This window comes from Pongo pygmaeus, chromosome 6 (genome assembly GCF_028885625.2).
Source record: "Pongo pygmaeus isolate AG05252 chromosome 6, NHGRI_mPonPyg2-v2.0_pri, whole genome shotgun sequence".
Taxonomy (NCBI): domain Eukaryota; kingdom Metazoa; phylum Chordata; class Mammalia; order Primates; family Hominidae; genus Pongo; species Pongo pygmaeus.
Window position 1 is genome coordinate 100,796,661 of NC_072379.2, and position 24,654 is coordinate 100,821,314.

The 24,654-nt window shown below is 39.3% G+C and overlaps 1 protein-coding gene across 4 annotated transcripts in view; it reads left to right on the forward strand.

Annotated features, from left to right (window-relative positions):
* Positions 1-24,654, forward strand: part of GSAP (gamma-secretase activating protein) — a 104,974-nt gene that overhangs the window by 22,568 nt on the left and 57,752 nt on the right. For all 4 annotated transcript variants that reach the window (XM_054494958.2, XM_063667686.1, XM_054494960.2 and 1 more), the window contains 7 exons: positions 6,688-6,776; positions 11,513-11,582; positions 12,802-12,851; positions 16,737-16,841; positions 17,251-17,310; positions 19,054-19,097; positions 19,995-20,080. In XM_054494958.2, coding sequence (XP_054350933.1) covers positions 6,688-6,776; positions 11,513-11,582; positions 12,802-12,851; positions 16,737-16,841; positions 17,251-17,310; positions 19,054-19,097; positions 19,995-20,080 — 504 coding nt within the window. The remainder of the gene's footprint in view (positions 1-6,687; positions 6,777-11,512; positions 11,583-12,801; positions 12,852-16,736; positions 16,842-17,250; positions 17,311-19,053; positions 19,098-19,994; positions 20,081-24,654) is intronic.

A 24,654-nucleotide genomic window follows, 5' to 3' on the forward strand; every position in this document is an offset into this window, starting at 1 on the left:
GGTGTGGTGGCACACGCCTGTAATTGGGAGAATACAGGTGGCAAGACTGGGAGAATTGCTTGATCCCAGGAAATAAAGGTTGCAGTGAGCAGAGATCACGCCACTGTACTCCAGCCTGGGTGACACAGTGAGACTCTGTCTCAAAAAAAAAAAAAACAAAAACATATATATATATCTATGCATGTATGCCGCTGGATTTGATGGGAACATAAGAAAAAGAGACAAGTCATGCGTGACTCACTTTAAAGTTTTTGGCTAGAACAGGTAGAAGGGCATGTGGGTGTATATGTGTGTATGGGAGGTGCAGGAAAGAAGAGTTTCATTTTGGACTTGCTCAGTTTGACATGCCTAATAGACATCCCAGTGGAGATGTGAGGTGGAGTTTGGAGATGAGTCAGAAGGCCAGGTAAGAGGTCAGGGCTGGAGAGACACATTTAGGAGTCATCAGTATATGAAAGGTATTGCTCATCATGGGAAGGTTTCATTTTGTTCAGTAAAGATTTCAGATGATGTAACCAGAAAGCACTACAGGATTTATTAGAATGTTTTATTTGAACGAATATTTTGGAAACGTTTATTTTGTCTGTCCATCAAATGGCCTTACAAGCCATTTGATTATAAGATGTGGTTTGTCTCAGGTGGGGTTTAACACTGTTGCTTAAAATAAGATTTTTCCACTGTAGATGAGACAAATTGTACCATTTTTTTGTAAACAGGGTTCTTTGATCCACATACTTTACAATGCAGTTTTTTTCTTTTTTTAATCAATAATGCTCCTTTTCTTGGCTGTAGAGATGGCAGAGTGAATATTTTACTGAGAAAATGGACTTCCATAGGAAACCAGGCTCTGGCTGTCCCCTTCATCCTCCCCTGTGTAGTTGCATTTGCCACAAGTCACAGCAGATTCCCACTGGGCAGCAATTGGGGTGACCATATGGGTCAGGGGCCCCATTGCCACTGAGATTTTCCAGAGCTCCTTCTCACCATCATAGACAGTCAAGTTTCACAGATGCTCTGTGAAGCTGTGATTTGGTTCAAGAGCTTGAATAACCAGAGCTCCTTCAGAACCAGGCCATATTGAACTCTCCCATCCTTGTCACCATTTCACAGCATGTGCCTGGATCACACCATGGTCTTTTGCTCACCTCCGTTCTCCTCATGTCATGTCTATCCGTCTGCCTGATCCTGCTGTCTCTCGTTCTGGTATCCAGATATTGCCTGGTCTTGTCTTCCCCTTCAGTGATGGTCTCCCAGTCTCCACTGATAATCTTTTTTTTTTTTTTTTTTTTTTGAGACAGTGCCTTGCTCTGTCACCCAGGCTGGAGTGCAGTGGTGTGATCTCAGCTCACTGCAACCTCCACCTCCCAGGTTCAAGCGATACTCCTGCCTCAGTCTCCCGAGTAGCTGGGATTACAAGTGTGCGCCACCACCCTTGGCTAAATTTTTGTGTTTTTAGCAGAGAGGGGATTAGTCATGTTGCCCAGGCTGGTCTTGAACTCCTGAGCTCACTTCAGCCACCCAACATGTTAGGATTACAGGCATGAGCCACTGTGTCCAGTCTCCACTGATATCTTGATTCTCAAAATTCTTTTTTTTTTTTTTTTTTCCTGAGACGGAGTCTTGCTCCGTCGCCCAGGCTGGAGTGCAATGGTGCGATCTCAGCTCACTGCAACCTCCGCCTCCCAGGTTCAAGTGATTCTCCTGCCTCAGCCTCCTGAGTAGCCAGCACCACAGGCATCCACCACCACTTCCGACTAATTTTTATATTTTTAGTAGAGACAGGGTTTCCCTGTGTTGGCCAGGCTGGTCTCGAACTCCTGACCTCAGGTGATCCACCTGCTTTGGCTTCCCAAAGTGCTGGGATTACAGGTGTGAGCCACCACTCCCGGCCATCAAAATTCTTAATTTAGCACCTCATAGAATAATGGGATTTTATGGCTGAAAGGGATTGTAGAAGTAATCTGGTTCTTTGGTCTTTCATTTTATTCTGATTATTTTTGAGACAGGGTCTTGCTCTGTTGCCCAGGCTGGGGTGCACTGACATTCTTATGGCTCACTACAGCCTCAACCTCCCTGGCCCAAGCAATCTTCCCACCTCAACCGTCTGAGTAACTGGGACTATAGGCACACACCACCATGTCCAGCTTGTTCTTAATATTTTTTTCATTTTTTTGTAGAGATGGGGTTTTACGATGTTGCCCAGGCTGGTCTCAAATTCCTGGCCTCAAGTGATCTTCCTGCCTTGGCCTCCAAAAGTGTTGGGATTACAGGTGTGAGCACCTTGCCCTGCATATTTTATTATGTTTAATAATGAGGCATTGAGGCCTAGGAAAGCTTGGTGATTTGCTGTGAAGTAAATACCAGCATAATGGCAGAACTGAAACTAGAACTTGATGTCTCTAGAATCTTAATTCACAATGCTTCCTTTTTCACTGTGAAAGCACATGGTATGTTATTGAGAGAAATTACTGTTTGCAAAGGTTTACTCTTATTATGCTAGTAATATTAGTCAAATGTCTGGGTTGTACTCCAGAAGGGAAAAATTAGTGTAGAAAGGTGTTTTCTGCCTTCAAAGATCTTCCCATTTTAAAGGTAAGAAAATCTAGCTGATAGCTGGCTATCTCCTTTGGGTACAAATTCCTGCTTTAAAAAAAAAAAAAAAGCCAAATATATGGTGATTCTTTTTCTTTTTCTTTGAGACGGAGCCTCATCTGTCACCCACGCTGGAGTGCAGTGGTGTGATCGCAGCTCACTGCAACCTCTGCTTCCTGGGTTCAAGTGCTTCTCCTGCCTCAGCCTCCCGAGTAGCTACAGATGAGTGCCACCACACCCGGCTAATTTTTTTTTTTTTTTTAGACGGAGTCTTGCTCTGTCACCAGGCTGGAGTGCAGTGGCGCAACCTTGGCTCACTGCAACTTCCGCCTCCTGGTTTCAAGCGATTCTCCTGCCTTAGCCTCCCAGGTAGCTGGGACTACAGGCGTGTGCCACCATGCCCAGCTATTTTTTTTTTTTATTATTATACTTTAAGTTTTAGGGTACATGTGCACAATGTGCAGGTTTGTTACATATGTATACATGTGCCATGATGGTGTGCTGCACCCATTAACTCGTCATTTAGCATTAGGTATATACCAATGGAACAGAACAGAGCCCTCAGAAATAATGCCGCATATCTACAACTATCTGATCTTTGACAAACCTGAGAAAAACAAGAAATGGGGAAAGGATTCCCTATTTAATAAATGGTGCTGGGAAAACTGGCTAGCCATATGTAGAAAGCTGAAACTGGATCCCTTCCTTACACCTTAAACAAAAATTAATTCAAGATGGATTAAAGACTTACGTGTCAGACCTAAAACCATAAAAACCCTAGAAGAAAACCTAGGCAATACCATTCAGGACATAGGCATGGGCAAGGACTTCATGTCTAAAACACCAAAAGCAATGGCAACAAAAGCCAAAATTGAAAAATGGGATCTAATTAAACTAAAGAGCTTCTGCACAGCAAAAGAAACCATCATCAGAATGAACAGGCAACCTACAGAATGGGAGAAAATTTTTGCAACCTGCTCATCTGACAAAGGGCTAATATTCAGAATCTACAATGTACTCAAACAAATTTACAAGAAAAAAACAACCCCATCAAAAAGTGGGCAAAGGATATGAACAGACACTTCTCAAAAGAAAACATTTATGCAGCCAAAAAACACATGAAAAAATGCTCACCATCACTGGCCATCAGGGAAATGCAAATCAAAACCACAATGAGATACCATCTCACACCAGTTAGAATGGCAATCATTAAAAAGTCAGGAAACAACAGGTGCTGGAGAGGATGTGGAGAAATAGGAACACTTTTACACTGTTGGTGGGACTGTAAACTAGTTCAACCATTGTGGAAGTCAGTGTGGCGATTCCTCAGGGATCTAGAACTAGAAGTACCATTTGACCCAGCCATCCCATTACTGAGTATATGCCCAAAGGATTATAAATCATGCTGCTATAAAGACACATGCACACGTATGTTTATTGTGGCACTATTCACAATAGCAAAGACTTGGAACCAACCCAAATGTCCAACAATGATAGACTGGATTAAGAAAATGTGGCACATATACACCATAGAATACTATGCAGCCATAAAAAATGATGAATTCATGTCCTTTGTAGGGACATGGGTGAAGCTGGAAACCATCATTCTCAGCAAACTATCGCAAGGACAAAAAACCAAACACCACATGTTCTCACTCATAGGTGGGAATTGAACAATGAGAACACGTGGACACAGGAAGGGGAGCATCACACGTCGGGGACTGTTGTGGGGTGGGGAGGGGGGGAGGGATAGCATTAGGAGATACACCTAATGCTGAATGACGAGGTTTTTTTTTGTATTTTTAGTAGAGACGGCATTTCACTATGTTAACCAGGATGGTCTCAACATTCTGACCTCATGATCCGCCCGCCTCAGCCTCCCAAAGTGCTGGGATTACAGGTGTGAGCCACCATGCCTGGCTGTGATTATTTTTCTAATGAGAAAATTTCTTCTATCTCCCCCAAAAGGTTTTTTCCCCCCCGCAGTTAAAATACATAAACTTTTGGCCTGGCACATGGTGAAACCCCATCTCTACTAAAAATGCAAAAAAATTAGCCGAGTGTGGTGGCGGGTGCCTATAACCCCAGCTACTCAGGAGGCTGAAGCAGGAGAATTGCTTGAACCCAGGAGGCGGAGGTTGCAGTGAGCTGAGATTGTGCCATTGCACTCCAGCCTGGGTGACAGAGTGAGACTCAGTCTTGTAAAAAACAAAACAAAACAAAACAAATATATATATATACACACACACACATACACACACATACTTTTAGGTCAAAAAAAATATATATATATATACACACACACATACATACACACACACACACACATACTTTTAGGTCAAAAAAAAGTCAGCTTGTGCTATTTAATATACTAATTTAGTCATACACATTTAAGATAACAAGAAAAATTCATTTCCCGCCCGCCCACATACTCACCTCTCAACAGAGCATTTCTATTCTATTTTTCTTCACAAATATCTTTGACACCAATGTCTTTCTTATTCCTGGAGCCATTTTTTGAGTCATCAAGCAGATTCCCAAAGTAACTCATCCATACCCTTGGTTGTAAGATCCTGTCACTAGGATTTTCATCCTAAGCCACAAGCACCCATTCAGCAAACACTGGATTTCCATTTGTTCTGTAGTATGTATATTATATGATTCAATATAATAACTCACTGTCTTTTTCAAGTAATATTTAAAAGGCATGTTTATAGATAGATCCAGACCTTCCAGTTGTTAGGACATAGCTCAGAAATTGTTTTACGTTCTTTGCTTTTTTCAAAAAATAAAGCAGTGCTATCAGGTTGCTTTCTTAAATATTGAAAACTAACACTGATTAAATTCCACGCTTCTGTGCCATCCCCAAATTGTATATTATTTTTCACAGTGAAGTCACTGAGAGACACTGGATCATATTAGAGTCTCAATAAAAGCTCAAATATAAGGCCAGTCCTTCTTCTCTATGGTGTAATCTTGGGGGAGGGGGAACCTTGACCTAAATTTAGATATCTTTGTAACTCCATGCGGGGAAGCCCATGTCCATGGACTTCCTCCTGATTGCTGTATTTTATGGCATTTGCTCAGATGTGACGCTGAAGAAGTAAGTGGGTCATTGTCAGTGCTGTACCACTGTCCCTGAGGGAAACCCAGCCTGTATCCTACTGATAGATACTGTCAGCCTTAACATGTTCATGTATCAGAAATCTTTTTATTTTCCTACACAAACCATATTTGCCATTGTGCTGCCGAATTGGAGTGACACAGAATTGCACTGTGTTTGTTTAGACTTAAAAGCCTAGAGGGCTTGTGGAGCTATGCTAAAAATGGCATGGAGTGAGTACAAACAACTTCTTCACTCTGTGCACGTTGATTTCTCCCTTGAGATCTTTTCTGTGTCTCTGTTGAATTTGTAGAAATGTCAAAGTCAAACTTTAAAGTCAAACTTTAAGAAAATCACCTTTTTTTCCCCCTGGTAGAATAGCTAATACAATAGTTAGCATATTTGTATTTTCAGAAAGTTCAGACATGTCTGCTTTTGCAAATCATAGAATTGTGATAATTGGGAAAAATGATATCCATTAGAAACCCATTAGGCCCTCTTATATGTTGCTGGTGAGAGTGCAAAGTAATATACAGTGATCTTTGATTTCAGAAGCCACTTGTGTTTTAAATATGATGCTTTTCTGTAAATGCAGAATTCTTATAACCTGAAACTTGTCTCCCTTGTATCTACTGTTGTTTCCAGGGCTGTTCAAAGACTTCCCTTTTCACATTTGCATTTCTTGAGTATCCTGTGGTTTTCATAATAAAATGCAGCTTCTTCAGGGTTCCTGAGGGTGTGGAAGGCAGGTCCTTTGCTGGGCTGATTGCTCTTTTGGGGTCCTGGAGCCACCACACATCCTAGAGAGTAGAACTGGGAACAGATTTACAGTTTCAGTCTCCTCACAGGACTTTAGGATGGTGGTAGAATTGTTTTATTAGTTTATAGTCACTGTAGTAGGGTTTACCGGAAATTGTTCTTCCTCCTTGCTTTGGAAAAAATAATGTGTGATATTATAATGTTCGTTACTAAAAGCCTTCTTTTCTCTGTAGGATCAAAGTGCTTGACTTTGTTGGTTGAAATCCACCCTGTTAACAATGTGAAGGTTCTAAAGGCTGTGGATAGCTATATTTGGGTTCAGGTAAGTAAGCATGCCATTTATCACTTACCTCATTAATCAAAAGGCGTGCAGCCTAGAAGAATTGGGGTTTACAAAGTACTTTCACTCTGTCATATTTAATCCTCAGAACAGTCTTGTAGACTACTATGGCTGGAAGTATCCGCTCTTTCTTTGCAAGCATTGAAATTAAGAACTCGAAGCTAGCTCCACTAACTCTGTTTGTTTCATAGTAATGTAATATTTTCTCATGATAAAATGTCAAATATTAAAACACATTTAAGGTAAGCTTTAAAATGGTCAATGTAATGTATTTGCATGGTTGACAGATTAAGTATCTATGATTAAATGGCTTAATCCCTGAATTTATCAACTTCATGAGTTGATGCAGAAACTGCATGTATAATGTAGGTGGCATAGATACAGTCATTCCTCATTATTTGCAGATTCCATATTTGCATATTCTGCTACTCCTAAAATTTATTTGTAACCCCTAAATTAAACACTTATAGTACTTGGTCAGTCATTTGCAGATATATGCTGAGTGGTGAAAGAATTTGTCATCCAACATGCACATTCACAATTGAGGTTGAACACGGCGATGCCCTGCCTTTTTGTTTTAGCTCTCATACTAAAATGACAGTTGTTTTCATGGCCTAGTTCCATCTTTCAATTTTTGTGCTTTTTCCTGGCGATTTCACTGTTTAAACGGCTTCCAGGAATAGCGCTGAGGCACTGTCTAGTGTTCCTAAGTGCAAGAAGGCTGTCAGATGCCTTAGGGAGAAAATATGTGTTTCAGATAAGCTTCATTCAGGCATGAATTACTATGCTGTTGGCCATGAGGTTAAGGAGTGTCTTTAAATAGAAACACACAAAACAAAGTTATATACTAATCTGTTGACAAACATGTTGTGACTAGAGGCTTCCAAGAATTTATCCTTGTTTGGGTTTGGATCATAATCCCAAAAGACAATCCTGAACACCATAATCCTGAATGTTGAAATCCTGAAAGGTCAAAAGTCTAAAGTCCCAAAAGTCATGATCACAGGATAGTTAGTATACACGAGTGTCTATACTTTCAAAACTGTGTATGTTATTATTGCCTATTTTATTGTATAAAGTGGACTATGAAGTGTTCTTTTGTGTTTTGCTTCTCAGATAATTCTTCTTTTAAAAATGTCAATACATCTTTTAAATAATTTTTAAAATATTTTCTTCCAGAATTATATTTTTGGCATTTTGATCTTTTGGGATTTCAATAGTTAGGATTATGGCATTTGGGATTGCGTCTTTCAGGATTGTGATCAACTCCCTTTGTATTTTCCCTAGAAACAGTGGTTCAGTATTCAGTATACGACATTTGTGGTGACTTTACAGAACATAACTACTGCAAATAATTTGAATCAACTGTATGTGTTCACACAGTGCTACAGCATAATTTCCTTTCGCCTAATTTCACATTTTGTTACAGGGTCAAAATATCATTTCTTTTGGTCTAGCTAGAGTCAATTTGCACCACTCAAAAGTATCTGCCTTTTTGTCCTACCAGCCTCCACCCTATGGGCCTCCCTATTCCAGTGGGTTAGGGGAGAGAGTTGTCTCTCTCTGTCCAGGGTCCTCCCCTGTCAGCCAGTCCTTTCAGCTGCGCATTTCCCCGCCACTCCTGACAGCACTATGGTCGCTCCTCAATTCCAGATATGGCCTGGCCTGAAGCTCCCAAGCTGCATTCTCCTACCCTTAGGAAGCTACTCCGTCTACACTGTCATCAGTGTGGGGAGGCTGGGGACAGAGCACACTTCCCTTTTCTGGTCTGTTCTTTGGCTTCCTTAGCATCTTGTTAGGGCCGTATAGATGGTAGAGACATGACTGAAGAATTGGGGTAACTAAAGGGAATTGGAGCATAGAAAGGGGAAAGTTTTTAAAAACAAGTGGTTGTATACATTGCGAATATATTAAAATCTACCAAAAATTGTATATATTAAAGTGGTTAAAATGGTAAATTTTATGTTATGTGAACTCAGTTTAAAAAAGTTAAAAGTGGCTGGGCGCAGTGGCTCATGCCTATAATCCTAGCACTTTAGGAGTCCAAGGAGGGCAGATTGCCTGAGCTCAGGAGTTTGAGACCAGCCTGGCCAATGTGGCAAAACCCCATCTCTACTAAAAATATAAAAATTAGTTGGGCGTGGTGGTGTGCTACTGTAATCCCATCTACTTGGGTGGCTGAGGTGGGAGAATTGTTTGAACCTGGGAGGCAGAGGTTGCAGTGAGCCAAGATCGTGCCATTGCACTCCAGCCTGGGCAACAGAGCGAAACTCCATCTCAAAAAAAAAAAAAAAAAAAAAGTTAGAAGTACGTGGAGCAGGACAGCATCTATAGGCCAAAGGAAAAGTCCCAACCCAAATAAAGTAAAACTTGTACTAATTCTGTGGACCCATCTCAGTCCCTAGCCCTGCCTTCTGCCCCCCATGTCTATGCCTCTGGAGAGAGAAACTCCTCCAAACCCCAGTGGCAAATCCCCGCCTTCTCCCTCCTGCCGCTAGAGAAATGACATCTCCTGTCCATTGAGTTGGTCTTGCCCTGAGATCAATTTCCTTTTTCTTACAAAAACATCCATGATGATCTCCAGTAGCACATTTCCCTAACTCTGCATGTGTAGTCTTGACCACCTACACAGAGGAACTTCAGCAGGACAGTGGCAGGTGGGGCTTGGATCCCAATCCGGGACCCTCTGAGTGTTTCCTTCCAGCACAAGGTGTGTCTTCAAGATAGTTCCAGTGGGTAATTACACACCCTCTACACACCGAGACTACAGACCTCCAAAGACCAATATTCATTCTAAGTCTAGCTCCATATTTGTGAAGATAAATTTTTCGAAGTAAATATAATCTGCATAGAATCCTACTTACAATACAAAAATAAAATAAAATAAAATAACCGTGAGTGCTTTTGCAGAGCTGTGTCTGAATCCTGTCTACTTTTGCCTTCCAGGCCTTACTCTAGGACCACCTTATAATAGAAAGAAAAACAACACCTACCTAAACGGGACTTTTAAAATAATATTCTCCCTGATTGTCACAGGAAGACCAGGCAGAGGTTTAGAGGTTGGCAGTTACACCTCTTCAGCACCTCAGTCCATGTCACGTTCCTAAGCAGGCATGCCCTGGCCACCTCTGTAGACCTGGAGGCCATACCATCTTCCATAGCAGCAGATATCTCCATATTTTGAGGCACTGAACATTTGTTCTCCCATCCTATATGTGGTGTCATTCATCTCTGCTTTTCCTCAACTCTGGTATACAAAGTATCTTGTTTGATGTGTGACATTTTACAAATTATGAGACAATTAGTTCCGTATTATTTTTGTAGCTGAATTCTGCATTGCTATTTTATAATTTTGACTTTATTGCTGTGAAGCATATGTTTTGCTTTTCATTTCTAAAAGGGAACTCAACTGTAAATGTTCCAAAATTTGACTAGTACTATTTTTAATCTGATATTATGCAAAGGTAGGACACTAGGAAATAATAAAAAATAGTCCTAAGTTTAGTGAGACTAATAACTGGGAGATTGGGACATAAAAGTTGTGCCCTTTTATATTACTTTCAAGTTTTGGGTGAGGAAAAGAACAAAATTCACGGGTCTTTCATGCTGCAAAATGAAATCGCTGGTTTACAATTGCCCTTTTGAGTCATCCTGTGACCAATTTTTCCTCATTATCACAGCTGACGGGGTCAGGACTTGTGTTGGTGGCAGCCTGCTTTGTCCTGCAAACAGACACATAGTGGTGGGCTTATATGGGAGAGCACAGAGAAGGAGGAATGGGGTGGATTTAAGCCTTTTCTTCCTGGTGACAGTTGTTCTATGCTTTCAGGCTTGTAAATCCTCAACTCAAGTGACACCATGACTCACTGTTCTTTCTTGACAAGTTCTGGTTATGTTGAGCTTTGTCTCTTGGATGTGGGACTTTGGAAGTTGTCGTGGGGAATATATTTACTTGGCTCTCAAATTATATACAAGGTTTTGTTGCACAACGACTATATCGACCACTGTGTGTGTGTGTGTGTGTGTGTGTGTGTGTGTGTGTGTGAAATAGAACATTCTGTATAAATGTTGTTTGCATTGTTTCTGATTGGTTTCAGAATCAAATATTCCAAATAGGAAGTACCATCCCTAGAAATAGCTTCAACCTTAACATTTACTGTTTATTTTACTTTATTTTTGGACAGTCTTGTTCTATCACCTAGGCTAGAGTATAGTGGCATGATCTTGGCTCACTCCAACTTCCACCTCCTGGGTTCAAGTGATCCTCCCACCTCAACCTCTTGAGTAGCTGGGACTACAGGCACATGCCACCACACTTGGCTAATCTTTTGTATTTTTTGTAGAGATGCGGTCTTGCCATGTTGCCCAGGCTGGTCTTGAACTCCTGAGGTCAAGTGATCTGCCTGTCTTGGCTTCCCAAAGTGCTGGGGATACAGGTGTGAGCCACTGTGCCCAGCCAGAAGCCTCACTGTTTAAATAAGTGAAGATAGTGTTGTATTTGAGATCAATTCCCCTCTGGAAAACTGAGGTTCTGAAAGTGTTCTGTTTTCTTGCTTGCTTTGACCTGCAATGTGTGTGTGCCGGTGATTCCCCTAAACTCTTCTGTGATTCCCAGTTTCTTCAATGGTATGTAATAGTACAGTCATCAAACACAACTTTGGAAATATTTGTTCAAGCAAGATAGTTGCTTACAATTATGATTAATTTCTTTTTTACAGTTTCTCTACCCACATGTTGAAAGTCATCCTCTTCCAGAGAACCGTCTGTTACTGATTTCAGAAGAGAAATGTAAGTGTATCTTTAGGTGGAATATGGGAATTTCATGAATGGCATATCGTCTCCTAGTGTGGGACACGATTGAATCTTCTAGATATCCACCTGCCATTGTCGAGGGTCTACTAAGCTTTGATGTCCATATGAGACCTGGAATTCCTTGAGAAGGGCTTTTCCTTTGGCCCCCAAGTGTTGTTCCCTTTGGCTCTGTTCAGCTTTCTCATCTTGGGAATGATGGGCTCTTGCATACGTGGATCTGCAGTTTTGTCCCATGGTAGAATGTTTGTAGAATAGTTGCATAGGTCATTTTTGTCATTTTTAGTTCATCTGTCTTTTGGATGTCTGTAATAGTGGATAACTATAATATGGAGATGCTTGGATGGAGAGGGGAAGATTTTAGTAGCTAGAAGAATCCCATGGCAGAACTTGAGAAGACCTACTAACTTAGACAAGTTCAGGTAGAGGCAAATAAGTTTAGGACATAAAAGGTTATGTCCTTCCATGATGATTTCAAGTTAGGAGAGGGAGAGGAAGGGCAGAATTTACTGGTGGAGCTTATCTAGTAAGCTGTCTTTTGCATTACAAGATGAAACTGCTAGTTTATAGTTGGAAGGACAGGCTTGAGGGGTAAGGCTTTGTTCAGTCTCTACGCTCTTGCTCAGTTTTGTAACTAGGACCAGCAGAAGGTAAATATGGCTGAATTCAAATTGTTACTGATAGAAAGAGACCATCTACACAGATTGACTTTAGTGTTCAGGGTTTTGTTCATGTGAAATTGACCTCTATTAAAATGCTTCCCCAAAATGCCTTGTATAATGAGTTTTCTATCTGGTATGTTCATATAAACAAGTGTTTGGTATTTGGGAATTGAAGAATAAACTCTGCTAAGTAAGCCCTTGTTAGCCCTATACAACACTGATGGTATAGGGGAGTCAAGTACTTGCTGAGGGAACCCAGGAAAGCAGGAGGACTAAATGTTTCATGTATTGTTGATATTGAGGAGCAGAATAAATGCAGGACTTGAAATTAACCGTAAAGGGAGGATGGAGAAAAATGGCTTTTAAAAAGTTTTTGAGCCTCTGTTGTGAGATTACAGTTTGTGATAGTGTTGTTTTTGTGGCCAGTTGTTCAATCTGCATTGCTTTTATAACAATGTTTTTACAAGAGTTAGGCAAAAATAGTACTCATATATTTCCGTAAGGTTAAATTATCTTTCTTTGTTTTTCTTTTAAAGATATTGAACAATTTCGTATCCATGTCGCCCAAGAAGATGGAAATAGAGTGGTAAAGATTTGAAATTCTTTTCTCTTCATAGTTTTTTTTTCCACAAAGGAGTACATTACTAGACTGCTAAAGATAAATTAATGTCATTGATATGTAATGTTTTCTTTATTTGATGACTTTTGAAGTATAGACTTGCTGTTTTAATGTGTGAAATGATACAAATATATATGAAGTTAATTATCCCCTTTTTCTCTACCTCAACCCTCAATCTCAGTATCCTGAGGTAGCTAATAACAGCCTGTGTGTCTTTCCACAGCTTTTATCTTGCTTGTGCAAACCTATGCAAGGTTAGATGCACATATGTGGGGATTCAATTGTTTTTACCAAAGTAGAATCATAATACATATATTTACCTGCTGCTTTTGTGTTTGCTTTTTGCTTAGCAGGTAAAAAGATCAGGAGTATTCCTATGGGTTACTAAAATAGAGATATAACTAATTGGTTATTTACTCTAATTTTTATATGTATGTATATGCATATCATGGGATCATGCCATATATTTATACCATATATACAGTCATACTATGTATCATGCCATATGTGGGTTTCATAGAGTATATTTTTTTTTGCTTATTTTCCACATGTACTTTTTTTTTTTTTTTACTCTCTTTTGTTCACAACCTGGTATGTATCATACTTTTTTCCACACTAATACTAATCTCCTACCCCCACCTCTGACCCACCCAGGGTTTTATTATTCATTTCTTACTCATTCAGCTTTGTGGAATTACCTACAAGTAAACTAGAATAGCTCCAATTCAGTCTCTTTAGAAGTAGATAATAGTCCCTGGTGCGGATAGACATTCACTAAATTGCCAGTTTTTTGTTTTTGCTTTTGAATTATAAATCATCTGAAACTTTTTTTTCCCTATAGCCTTATGTATTGGTACATATATTTCTTTGAGCTAAATCCTCAGGGATGGATTGTTTGATGGGTACATGCGTTTAATAAATTCCAACAGATTTTTCCAGATTGCTTTCCAAAAAAACTTCTAACAATTGACAGTTTTAGAAACAATATTTAAGAGTACATGTTCCCTCAATTCATATCACGAAAAGGTATATTTACCTTTTAAAAAATTGCCAATTGGATGAGTCTAAGTTGATAGCATATTATCTTAGTCTGTATCTCCCTTAATATTAATGCATTTCAGCATCTTCTCCTAAGCTTACTGGCTATTTGATTTGCTTTTTTGAAAATTGTTTAGTTGCATCCTTATCTATTTATCTACTGGCTTGTCTTTTTCTTGATAATTTGTATAGGATCTTAATATGTTATTGATATTAAAAATGATTTTCTTCAATATTTAGTCTGCATCAAAATTGTCTCTGAAGATTTTAACGTTTCTCTGAAGATTTTAAAGTTAAATGAACAAATTGAAACAGAAAATGGAATTTATCAATTGTGTATCGGCTATTGAAAGCCTCAAATCAAGAAGCCTGGCTGGAAAATTGCCAGGAGAAAGTATGTCACTGGAGCTCTGGGCTACCATTGTCCTGCAGGGGTTAAGTGGATGAGAGCACAAGGACAGACAGGGCCAGGAGTCAGAAGAGGGTCAAGCCCAAGAGGAAAGATCAAGGCTGAATCCCAAAGCCAGTGATGAGAATTTAGAAGAGAAATAAATAAGCAAGTTGGGGTCAGGAACTGGGAATGAGCATAGACAGGGGACTGGCTGGTTAGAAGAGGGCTTGAGAGCAAAAAGAGAGAGAGAGGCAGACAGACACACACTGGGAAGAGTGATGGAGGGGACACCTGTCAGCAGCCCAGAAAAGATTCTGCCATTCAGGATGGTGCAGCTTCAGCATTCCTTAATTCACATGTGTTCTTCCAAGAAGTACTTCTGCCTTCATTCTTAAAGGCTTAGATGACAGCTTCACACAGCATAATACCATCTCTATCATGCAGGGATGTTGCAAAGAATATGCAATTCCACATATTCTTTGCAACATCCCTGCATGATAGAGATGGTATTAGGCTTATCCCTATTTTTACAGAGAAGACAGCAACCAAGTCTCACAGAGGTGAGGTGACTCTAGAGAGGAACAAAATTGAGATTTGAACCTGGGTATGCCACAGTCTGACATTCATTTTCTTGTTAGTACATACTTTTACCTGGAACAGTTCTCAGATCTACTCCAACTCAACAAATTTCAGAAAAATGATTGTCCAAGGTTTAGAGACAGACAGGTCCTCTTGGATCTTTTCTCTGGCATCATTTTCCTCTTGTCTAAATATAATGGACAGGGTAAGCAGGAAATAGTGGTTTACAACTCTTTATGCCACATGGTCCCCCTCAAGTTGCAAGTTACCATGGGTGGAGAAATCCCTATTAGGATTAGGGAGGGTTTAGGCATGAATATGGACCATTCTGGTGTTTCCTTTTTTCCTCATTTCTTCTACCCCAACCTGTCTTTATTCTTTACTCATCTATCTCAATGTAGATTACTTTTGCTTAATAAGCATTTTGAGGAAAGTTAATTCTTAACTGCTTCTGTTAAATTATTTTGAGGTCAGCTGATGCACTGAAAGGGCACTGGGAGGATTCCAGGACATGGATTCCAGACCTTGCAGAACTAACTATGCAGCCTAATCTAACTGCTCAGGGCCTCAGTTTTCTTACCTGTTAAGGGGTTGAATTGGATGGTTTCTAGAATCTCCTGATTTTAATGTTCCATAGTTCTGACTTTGTTACTTAGTAAACAAATATTTCAAATTTACTCCTGCACACCTTATTTCATTTTCTGCCTTTGTTTTTTGTTGTTGTTGTTTTTTGTTTTGTTTTGTTTTGTTTTGTTTTTGAGATGGACTCTTGCTCTGTCACCCAGGCTGGAGTGCAGTGGTGGGATCTCGGCTCACTGTAACCTCCGCCTCTTGGGTTCAAGCGATTCTCCTGCTTCAGCCTCCCGATTAGCTGGGATTACAGGCATGCACCACATGCCTGGCTAATTTTTGTATTTTTTTTTAGTAGAGATGGGGTTTCACCATGTTAGCCAGGCTGGTCTTGAACTCCTGACCTCAGGTGATCCACCTACCTCGGCCTCCCAAAGTGCTGGGATTACAGGCATGAGCCACCGTGCCTGGCCCATTTTCCACCTTCCAAACAAACATTCCTTGAGCACTGTTACATGCTAGAAACAGTCAATGCATTGGTAATAGAAACATGTTGTAGAAGAGTGCGTACTCACTGGGGGAGGCTTATAGCATTAATTAAAATGTAATTGTCAAAGCAGCGTGCCAATGCACCATAGGAAAACAGGTGAGGATTATACTACATCTCGGGGATGTGAGGGAAGGCTTTGTGTAGAGCACAATGTGTAAGTCAGGTCTTGAAGAATGAGTAGGTAAGTATTGCTGAGAGATGGGCAATATCATCATACTCATCATGGAAGACATAAAGGTGAGAGGCATGCCCAAAGCTGCATGGTTGGTTTATGGCCAAATTGGGGTCATTGCCTACTACTTTCCACTGTCAGGCCTGAGTTTTTCCTTGGCATCACAGCCTCTGTCTTTGGTAGTGGAGGGCTCTTGTCTACAGAGGCTTGACTTAAGAGAGTTAGGTACAGAACAGTAAGTTCCGAATCTTCTATTAATGCAGCTATTGATTTGTGGGAGGTGTGGTGTTGTCTTCAACAGCCTCAGCCTGTCTGCTAAACTAAGAGCAAGAATAAAATCATATATTATACGTGGGAAGAAGAGGAGGCAATGAAATGATGTCTTAAAACATTTCTGGAAAGACTGTGTATACTAGGGGTGGGGAGCTTCTAACAGTGAACTGTGGAAATATTTACATGTATCATAAAGATAGATATGGAAAATAATTATGAATTCCAGATATGTTCTCCTTTAAAAGTTATTCATACTTTTTTTTTTTTTTGCATTTTTAGGTGATTAAAAATTCTGGCCATCTCCCAAGAGATAGAATAGCTGAGGATTTCGTTTGGGCTCAGTGGGATATGTCAGAACAGAGATTATACTACTTTGACCTGAAGGTAAAAAACTAGCTCATGGGCACTCCTTTTTTTTTTTCTTTTACAAAAATATTAATTTTTTAAGAGACAGGGTCTTGCTCTCTTGCTGAGGCTGGAGTGCAGTGGTGTGATCATAGCTCACTTCAGCCTTGAACTCCTGGGCTCAAGTGATGCACCTGCCTCAGGCTCCTAAAACATGGATTACAGGCATGAGCCATAGTGCTTGGCCCCATCACTCTTTTTTATAAGAACAATTTGATTTTGACATTATTATTACTGCATTTCACTAATCACTACATTTTCATTGATGGAAATAGTCATGAAGTTTTATTAAACATAATGAAAAGATTTTCATTATTGTTTGCTTCTTGACTGCTTCTTTTTCTTTTTTTCCTGGTTTTTTAATATGCCATTGTGTTTTCTCTTTTAGAAATCAAGGAGTATCTTAAAATGTATCCAGTTTTATGCTGATGAGAGGTATAACTTAATGGTAAGTCCAGAAAATGATCACCCTACAGGAAAGTTTATGATACATTACTCTCTTTTTTTTTTTTTTTTTTTGAGATGGAGTCTCACTCTGTCACACACGCTGGTGTGCAGCGGCGTGATCTCAGCTCACTGCAAGCTCTGCCTCCTGGGTTCACGCCATTCTCCTGCCTCAGCCTCCTGAGTAGCTAGGACTGCAGGCACCCGCCACCACGACCAGCTAATTTTTTTTGTATTTTTTGTAGAGACAGGGCTTCACTGTATTAGCCAGAATGGTCTCGATCTCCTTACCTCATGATCCACCTGCCTCGGCCTCCCCAAGTGCTGGGATTACAGGCATGAGCCACTGCGCCCAGCCGATAGATTACTCTCTTTTAAGAGAATTGTTATCATAAGCAGCGCTTTAGCATTCCTGATGGTTGTGTTAGTCACTCGTATGAGCAAGTAAAATTAGTTCTTGCCACCTCCAGGCTTCCACTCTATAACAAATCCAGTTAATGTAGGTCATTAGAAGAACACACACCAGAAATGTCCAGTAACTGAATGCTTCACATCAAAGAAAAATGTGTAAGTGGGGATTAGTAGAAGGTGTTAGGTTGGCGCAAAAGTAATTGCGGTTTCTAATCATTTAAAAGTAATGGCAAGAACTGCAGTTACTTTTGCACCAACCTAATAAATGATGGGGTCTGTAAGAGATAGCTTTAAGGGGTTACAAGTTATTTGACCCAAAAGGACTTGTGTGGATGGTGGATTTGAGAATAAAGAGACAAGTCAATGAGAGGGTATAGTTTAACCAAAATCTAGCATTACCCCTGAAAAAGCTATTTGGAATGTTAGCATTGTGTTGTATCAGTGGAAAAAAACTTCTAAAAATAGGAAAATTTCAATTTAAGAACTTGAATTTTTAAAAAAAAGATTTAAAAAAAATTAGAATTGTGGTGAAGTGTTCTTAATATCTTTGTGATGAACAATATGGTGTTTTTTTTTTTGTTGTTTTTGTTTTTTTTTAAGACGGAGTCTCACTCTGTTGCCCAGGCTGGAGTGCAGTGGCATGATCTCTCTTCACTGCAACCTCTGCCTCCTGGATTCAAGCAATTCTCCTGCCTCAGCCTCCCTAGTAGCTGGGATTACAGGCACCTGTCACCATGACCAGCTAATTTTTATATTTTAGTAGAGATGGGATTTCACCATGTTGGCCAGGCTGTTCTTGAACTTCTGACCTCAAGCAATCCACCTGCCTTGGCCTCCCAAAGTTCTGGAATTACAGGCATGAGCCACCATGCCGGCCTATTCTTCTTGAGTAGGACTAATGTTGCTATCTAATACAGATTGTTATGCCATTGCAAGAATTGCACTTACCCCTCCTGCCCTCTGCTCTCCTTCTAAAGACACCCAGTCCTTCCTTCCTTACTCAGTCATCTATGTCTTGTAAAAGATGGTTGCTTCCAATTGGCCTATTGTACAACCTGTTTTTGATATTCAAATCTAAGACAAAGTTTGTCAAGCATTAGCCCTTTAAGAAATAAATAAACATCAAGCTCTTGATTATATGTAAATTACAGAGTATTTTCAATGGACTTTCTATGCAATGGGTTTGGAGTATAATAACCTCTGAAGACAATGATGGTTAAATATCATTATTAGGCAAGCATAATATTTTTCTGGTTTACTTGGGCTTGCTCTGGTTTTCAGAACTGTCATCACTTACTGTCATTTTGGGTTCATTTTCTTCTGATTTTTTTGACAGTTTGAAGTACCCTTGGACATATCATTAAGCAACTCAGGATTTAAGTAAGTTATTCATAGGTTGTCACTAATTTTTATAGATACTTGTGGGCAAAATGATTATGTTTATTCCTACATTATACTATGCAGATAAAAAGAGAGTTTGATATTCTGTGCGCATCTTTTTTTGTATTCCCATTCTCCATAGCAAATATAAACAACTTTATCAAGCACGAACCCAGGATTTTACATATAAGGTCAATTGTATTGATTTTCTTAGCCGTTTATTTCTGTAGTGCATCTCCATTTATTTTGGTATATGGATATACCCTTCTCCCTGTGATTAAATAGAGGGATTCGATGGGTCAGAGAGCTACATTGAGAATCAAACATCAAAACCCTTTTTGTTGCCATCAAAGAGGATGTCACAGGTCAATCCACTTGTAGCTCAGTTGAATTAATTGTTTTTTTTTTCTGTTTTCCTTTTTACACAAAAGACAAGGTTTTTTTTCCTTTTCCCACTCTATTTTACATGTAGTGGGAACATGAGATGCTTCTGAAAAAATAAGCATAAGGCCATCGATATGTAGAAGACATGAAAATCTTCCTAAATTAGAGTAATGATAATCCTGAACCGTTAAGTATTTCACTAGCTTTATTTCATCATATATGAACATTTAGCTGTGCTTACTTTGAAACTAGTATGTGCATTACTCTATATCAGAAAAGTTATAAAAATGTAAGATGAAAGTAATATTTTTTCCTTGTTGTCAGGCTGATGCCATTTATATACCATGTATTTTGAAAAAACTACAGAATTTATTAACCAAAAAAAAGTTATCTACTTACATTTCTCAGGAATGTGTTTCTACTTCTGTGGGTATATTATTTAGTGGTTACATCCTTTATGAAGGGATGTATTTTTAAATGCATTCAATAATTTCTCATTCTTTATGTTCTTAGACTTGTCAACTTTGGATGTGATTATCATCAAGACCGAGATAAATTTTCCAAACACCTGACTCTGTGTGTTTTTACCAACCATACAGGTAAACTAGGGTTGTATTTATCAATTTATTCAACCGTACTTGAGTTCTAGACAAAATTTACTCATTGTTTAGCTATATGGAGTCTGAAAATAGAACAGAGCTACATTTTTATGTTGGTGATCATATGGATTGTCATATATCAAATCATCTTCATTAATTTTAAATATACACTGTCTGTATTGAGGAAGCCACAGTTATTCTTAACAGCAGAGTTATTCTTCTAATAGTTATTATTTGTATGGTTCTAACAGAGAAAATGGATTTGTATTTAACCAATCTACATTTTCTCACCTGCTTCATCTTTTAACAAATGGCAAACAGCGATGGCTATGCTTTCTATGTCAGGCTTACTGATGTGTTTGGTTCTAAACTTATGTACCTGGCTTTAAGAGCCATGCTGCAGCCTACCGATGTAACAATCAGAGCTTGACATAAAGTTATTAATGTGAAATATTTTGTTCCTTAATACCAGTTTTTATAGATAGAAAAAATGGAGAGGGTAAAGAAAAATACCTAAAGATGAGAGAAGCTGAATATGATTACATTCAATAAATCTGATGAAAAACTGCTCATTAACCTTAATAATCGTCTAAATAATCAGCTCTGATAACTACATGTAATAGCCATTTTTAATATCCCAACTTTAATGGACACTTACTACTTGAGTTAAGTAGCATTTGGACTAAAATTGTATTCCTTTAAAGCCAAATTATTGTGGGATATTCACCCATTAGGCCAACATTTATTGAGGACTTACTGTTTGCTAGGTGTTGGGGATATGATAAGTAAAACTGCCCTAATCTTTATTAGCGTAAAGATTACTATTTGGCACAGATTTTAGACATTACATAAGTGTACACTTAGTATTTAAATAGAATCATATTATGAATGAGCATTAATAGGAAGTCATGAAAACTTATGATGGACGTTTAATAGAAGATATTAGTATCTTCGACCATGTTCTAGTTCAGCCAGTCCATCCTTATTTCTGCCTCCCTCCAAGATATTCCATCCCATTCCATTCTTAGTCCTGAAAATGGCCCCCTTTCCCACTTCACTCCTGCATAATCCATTCCCCTTTTTCCTGTCCATCCCAGGTATCCCTCAGCTGTACTCATCCCTTCATACAGCAGTCCGAGGGAGCTCAAGGAGGTGGTATTTCAGTAGAGACTTGAAGGATATGTATGAACTAAGACCATGTCACTGAAGTAGAGTAAGTGAGAGAGAGAAAGCTGGAGAGGTAGGCAGGGGTCAGGCTATGTGGGACCTTGTGGATCATGGGAGGATTTTAGACTTTATCTTAAGAGTGATGAGAAGTCATTGAAGGGTATTTTTTGTTACTATAGAATTTATTTTGAGAATGCGCAAGCTCACTGTAAAGTTCAAAAATATAATCAACATCCATTTACCTTTTACTGATACAATCATATCATTTACAGTATTTGCTTTATCATTCTCACTATATATATATGTATCATTTTATTTTTTGACCAAGTCCATTCAAAAATAGGTTGCAGACATCATAACACCTAACCAGTAGATAATTCAGTACACACCTCCTTTGATTAAGGACATTCTTCTACATAATCTGTTCACTTATTACTGAAATAAATTAATCACATTAATCAATAAACTTTATTTTCTATTCAAATTTTCATAATTTCTAGAAAAATGTCATGTATGTGTATATATAAATAAATATGTATGTATATAACTTTTAAAGTCAGGATTCCATCAAGATTCATGCATTACATTTGGCCGTTTAAATCTTCATAGTCTGTTAATGTGCAACAATTCTCATGTCCTACTCCCTGCCTTTCTTTTCTTTTCATTGACATATTGAAAAGTCCAGGCCATTTGTCTTGTAGAATGATCCACATTCTGGATTTATCCAATTGTTTACTTACATAGGCATTTAACTTTTTCCTCTATACATTTCCTGTAAATTGGAAGCTACACACAACTGAGTAAAGGCACAGTTAGACATAAGCTAAGCATTTTTAGTGAGAATACTTCACAGATGATGTTGTGAACTTCATTTTTATCAGATCAGGAGGCCTATAATGTCAGAATATCCTACTGTTAGTGATGCTAAGTCTGGTCATTTGGTTAAGTGGTAACCACTGTATGTCTCCCTTGTGAGGGCACATTTTAACCTCTGAATTAGTAATTTATAGGATGGTACTTTGTCACCACGTGACTATTCTATTCTCAGCTTTTCACCTGTCAGTTTTAGGATTCACTGATACTCCTTCACTGAAGCATCTGTGCAGGCAGTAACATGATTAGATACATGTTTTCAAAAGATCACTGTGGCTGCTGTATGGAGGATGGATTGGGCCGGGTACGGTGGCTCACGTCTGTAATCCCAGAACTTTGGGAGGCCAAGGTGGCCAGATCACCTGAAGTCAGGAGTTTGAGAGCAGCCTGGCCAACATGGCGAAACCCCGTCTCTAGTAAAAATACAAAAAAATTAGCTGGGTGAGTTGGCACGTGCCTGTAGTCCCAGCTACTCAGGAGGCTGAGGCAGGAGAATCGCTTGAACCCAAGAGGCGGAGGTTGCAGTGAGCTGAGGTCACACCACTGCACTCCAGCATGGGCAATAGAGTGAGACTCCGTCTTAAAAAAAAAAAGAAAGAAAAAAGATGGAGGATGGATTGGAGGAGGCAAGAGAAAAAGTGGGAAGATGAGCAGTTAAGTCTAGTCCTATGTTTGAAATAAGGGTGAACTAGGATGGGCAGTACAGGTGGAAGGAACTAGATGGGTTTGGGATGCATTTTGGAGATGAAATTAAGATAATTTGCTATAAATTAGAGGAATGGTTCTCAGGTTTCTGGCATCAGCAAATGAGTGAACAGTAGTGTCATTTACTGAGGTTATAGGGGTTTTGGTGGAGCTTAGGAAGATTGTGAGTTTTGTTTTAGACATGTTGACTAAAAGATCTGGAGTTTAGAAGAGGGATCAAGACTGGCAATGAATAAATGTGGAAGTTGTTAGAATACAGCTGGCATTTGAAGCCATAGGAGGGAGTATTTGGTCAGGAGGGAGGACACTTACGAATAAGATCTGGGAACATAAATATATAAAGGTTAGGTGGAACATCCAAAGGAAAAGGAAAAAAAAATGTCTGGAGAGAGAGAAAGGGAATACCAAAACAAGTATGGTATTGTAGTAGCTGAAGGCACAGGGTAGTTTCACAAAGAAATGACTGAATAGGTAGTGAGAGGTGGAGTCCACTGTGTCGAGTAGCATGAAGATTACTGTGAGCTGTTTGTGTTGTGGAATTGAGGTGAAATCTTGACTCTGCTGGGTTAAGTGGCATATGGGAATTGAAAAAAGTCATAGCAGCATGTGTAGACGTGACAGAGGCAGCAGCTGGAAAGGGAAATAGGATTTAGGGAATATTTTAAGACAGTACAGACTCTAGGATGTTCGAATGCTCACAGCATATATTGAGTGGAGAGGAAACAGGACAATACATAGCAGAGAGGATAACTGGTATAGTGAATTTGCTTAGAAGGTGGGATGGGATCTGGAGCTCACATGGAGGGAGCAGGGTGGGTTCTTCCCTGGTGCTTTGCTTTATTTATTTATTTATTTATTTATTTATTTATTTATGAATGAGATGGAGTCCTGCTCTGCTCTGTTACCTAGGCTGGAGTGCAATGGAGCGATCTCAGCTCACTGCAACCTCCGCCTCCCGGGTTCAAGAGATTCTCTTGCCTCAGCCTTCCGAGTAGCTGGGATTACATGCACACATCACCATGCCTGGCTAATTTTTTTTGGATTTTTAGTGGAGACGGGGTTTCGCCATGTTGGCCACGCTGGTCTCGAACTCCTGACCTCAGATGATCCACCCATCTCGGCTCCCCAAAGTGCTGGGATTACAGGTGTGAGCCACCGCACTTGGCCCCTGGTACTTTGCTTTAAATCTATTGGATATGAACAATCATTTTGGCTTTAATCCGGTGCAGCTTTTTATTCCTTTTTCTATTTCCACAGGAATTTCTCGTGAACATTACTAGCTGTAAGTTATAAATGGGGCTAGTTATGACATATTTAATAAAATGTTAGGTTTATCTGACATAAATTGTGGAAGAGTCTGTTTTTCCTCTTCTCGGCAGTGTGTGGAAGGGTAGAAAATAAGCTTCACTCTTCACAATCAGCTGTGAAAAAATAAAAAAAAACCTGTTTCAAATGAGATGCTTCCAGATTTAAGATGAAACAAGCCAGAGAAGCAACCTTTTGTTTTCTGACTAAGAAATTGTTCATGTGTTTCCTATATTACTCTTCAAAAGTGTTTTTTTTTACCTTTGTTGTTAAACAAAATCTATTCCAGCAAAATAGGATAGGAGAAGGAAGCAAAGAGTCTAATCTAAATGTGACTCCCTCTATAGTAGAAAGCTGAATTCTTCACTGGCATGGAGGCCAGAAACTGTGGTTCATGAAAGGAATGCTGATGGACTTAGGCCCTTATACAAACTTATTTCAACTATTTACATTAATGATGATGATATAATAATATTTGACATTTTGCTATCACATTTTGGTCATCAGAAGCTATTTTGTCCTTT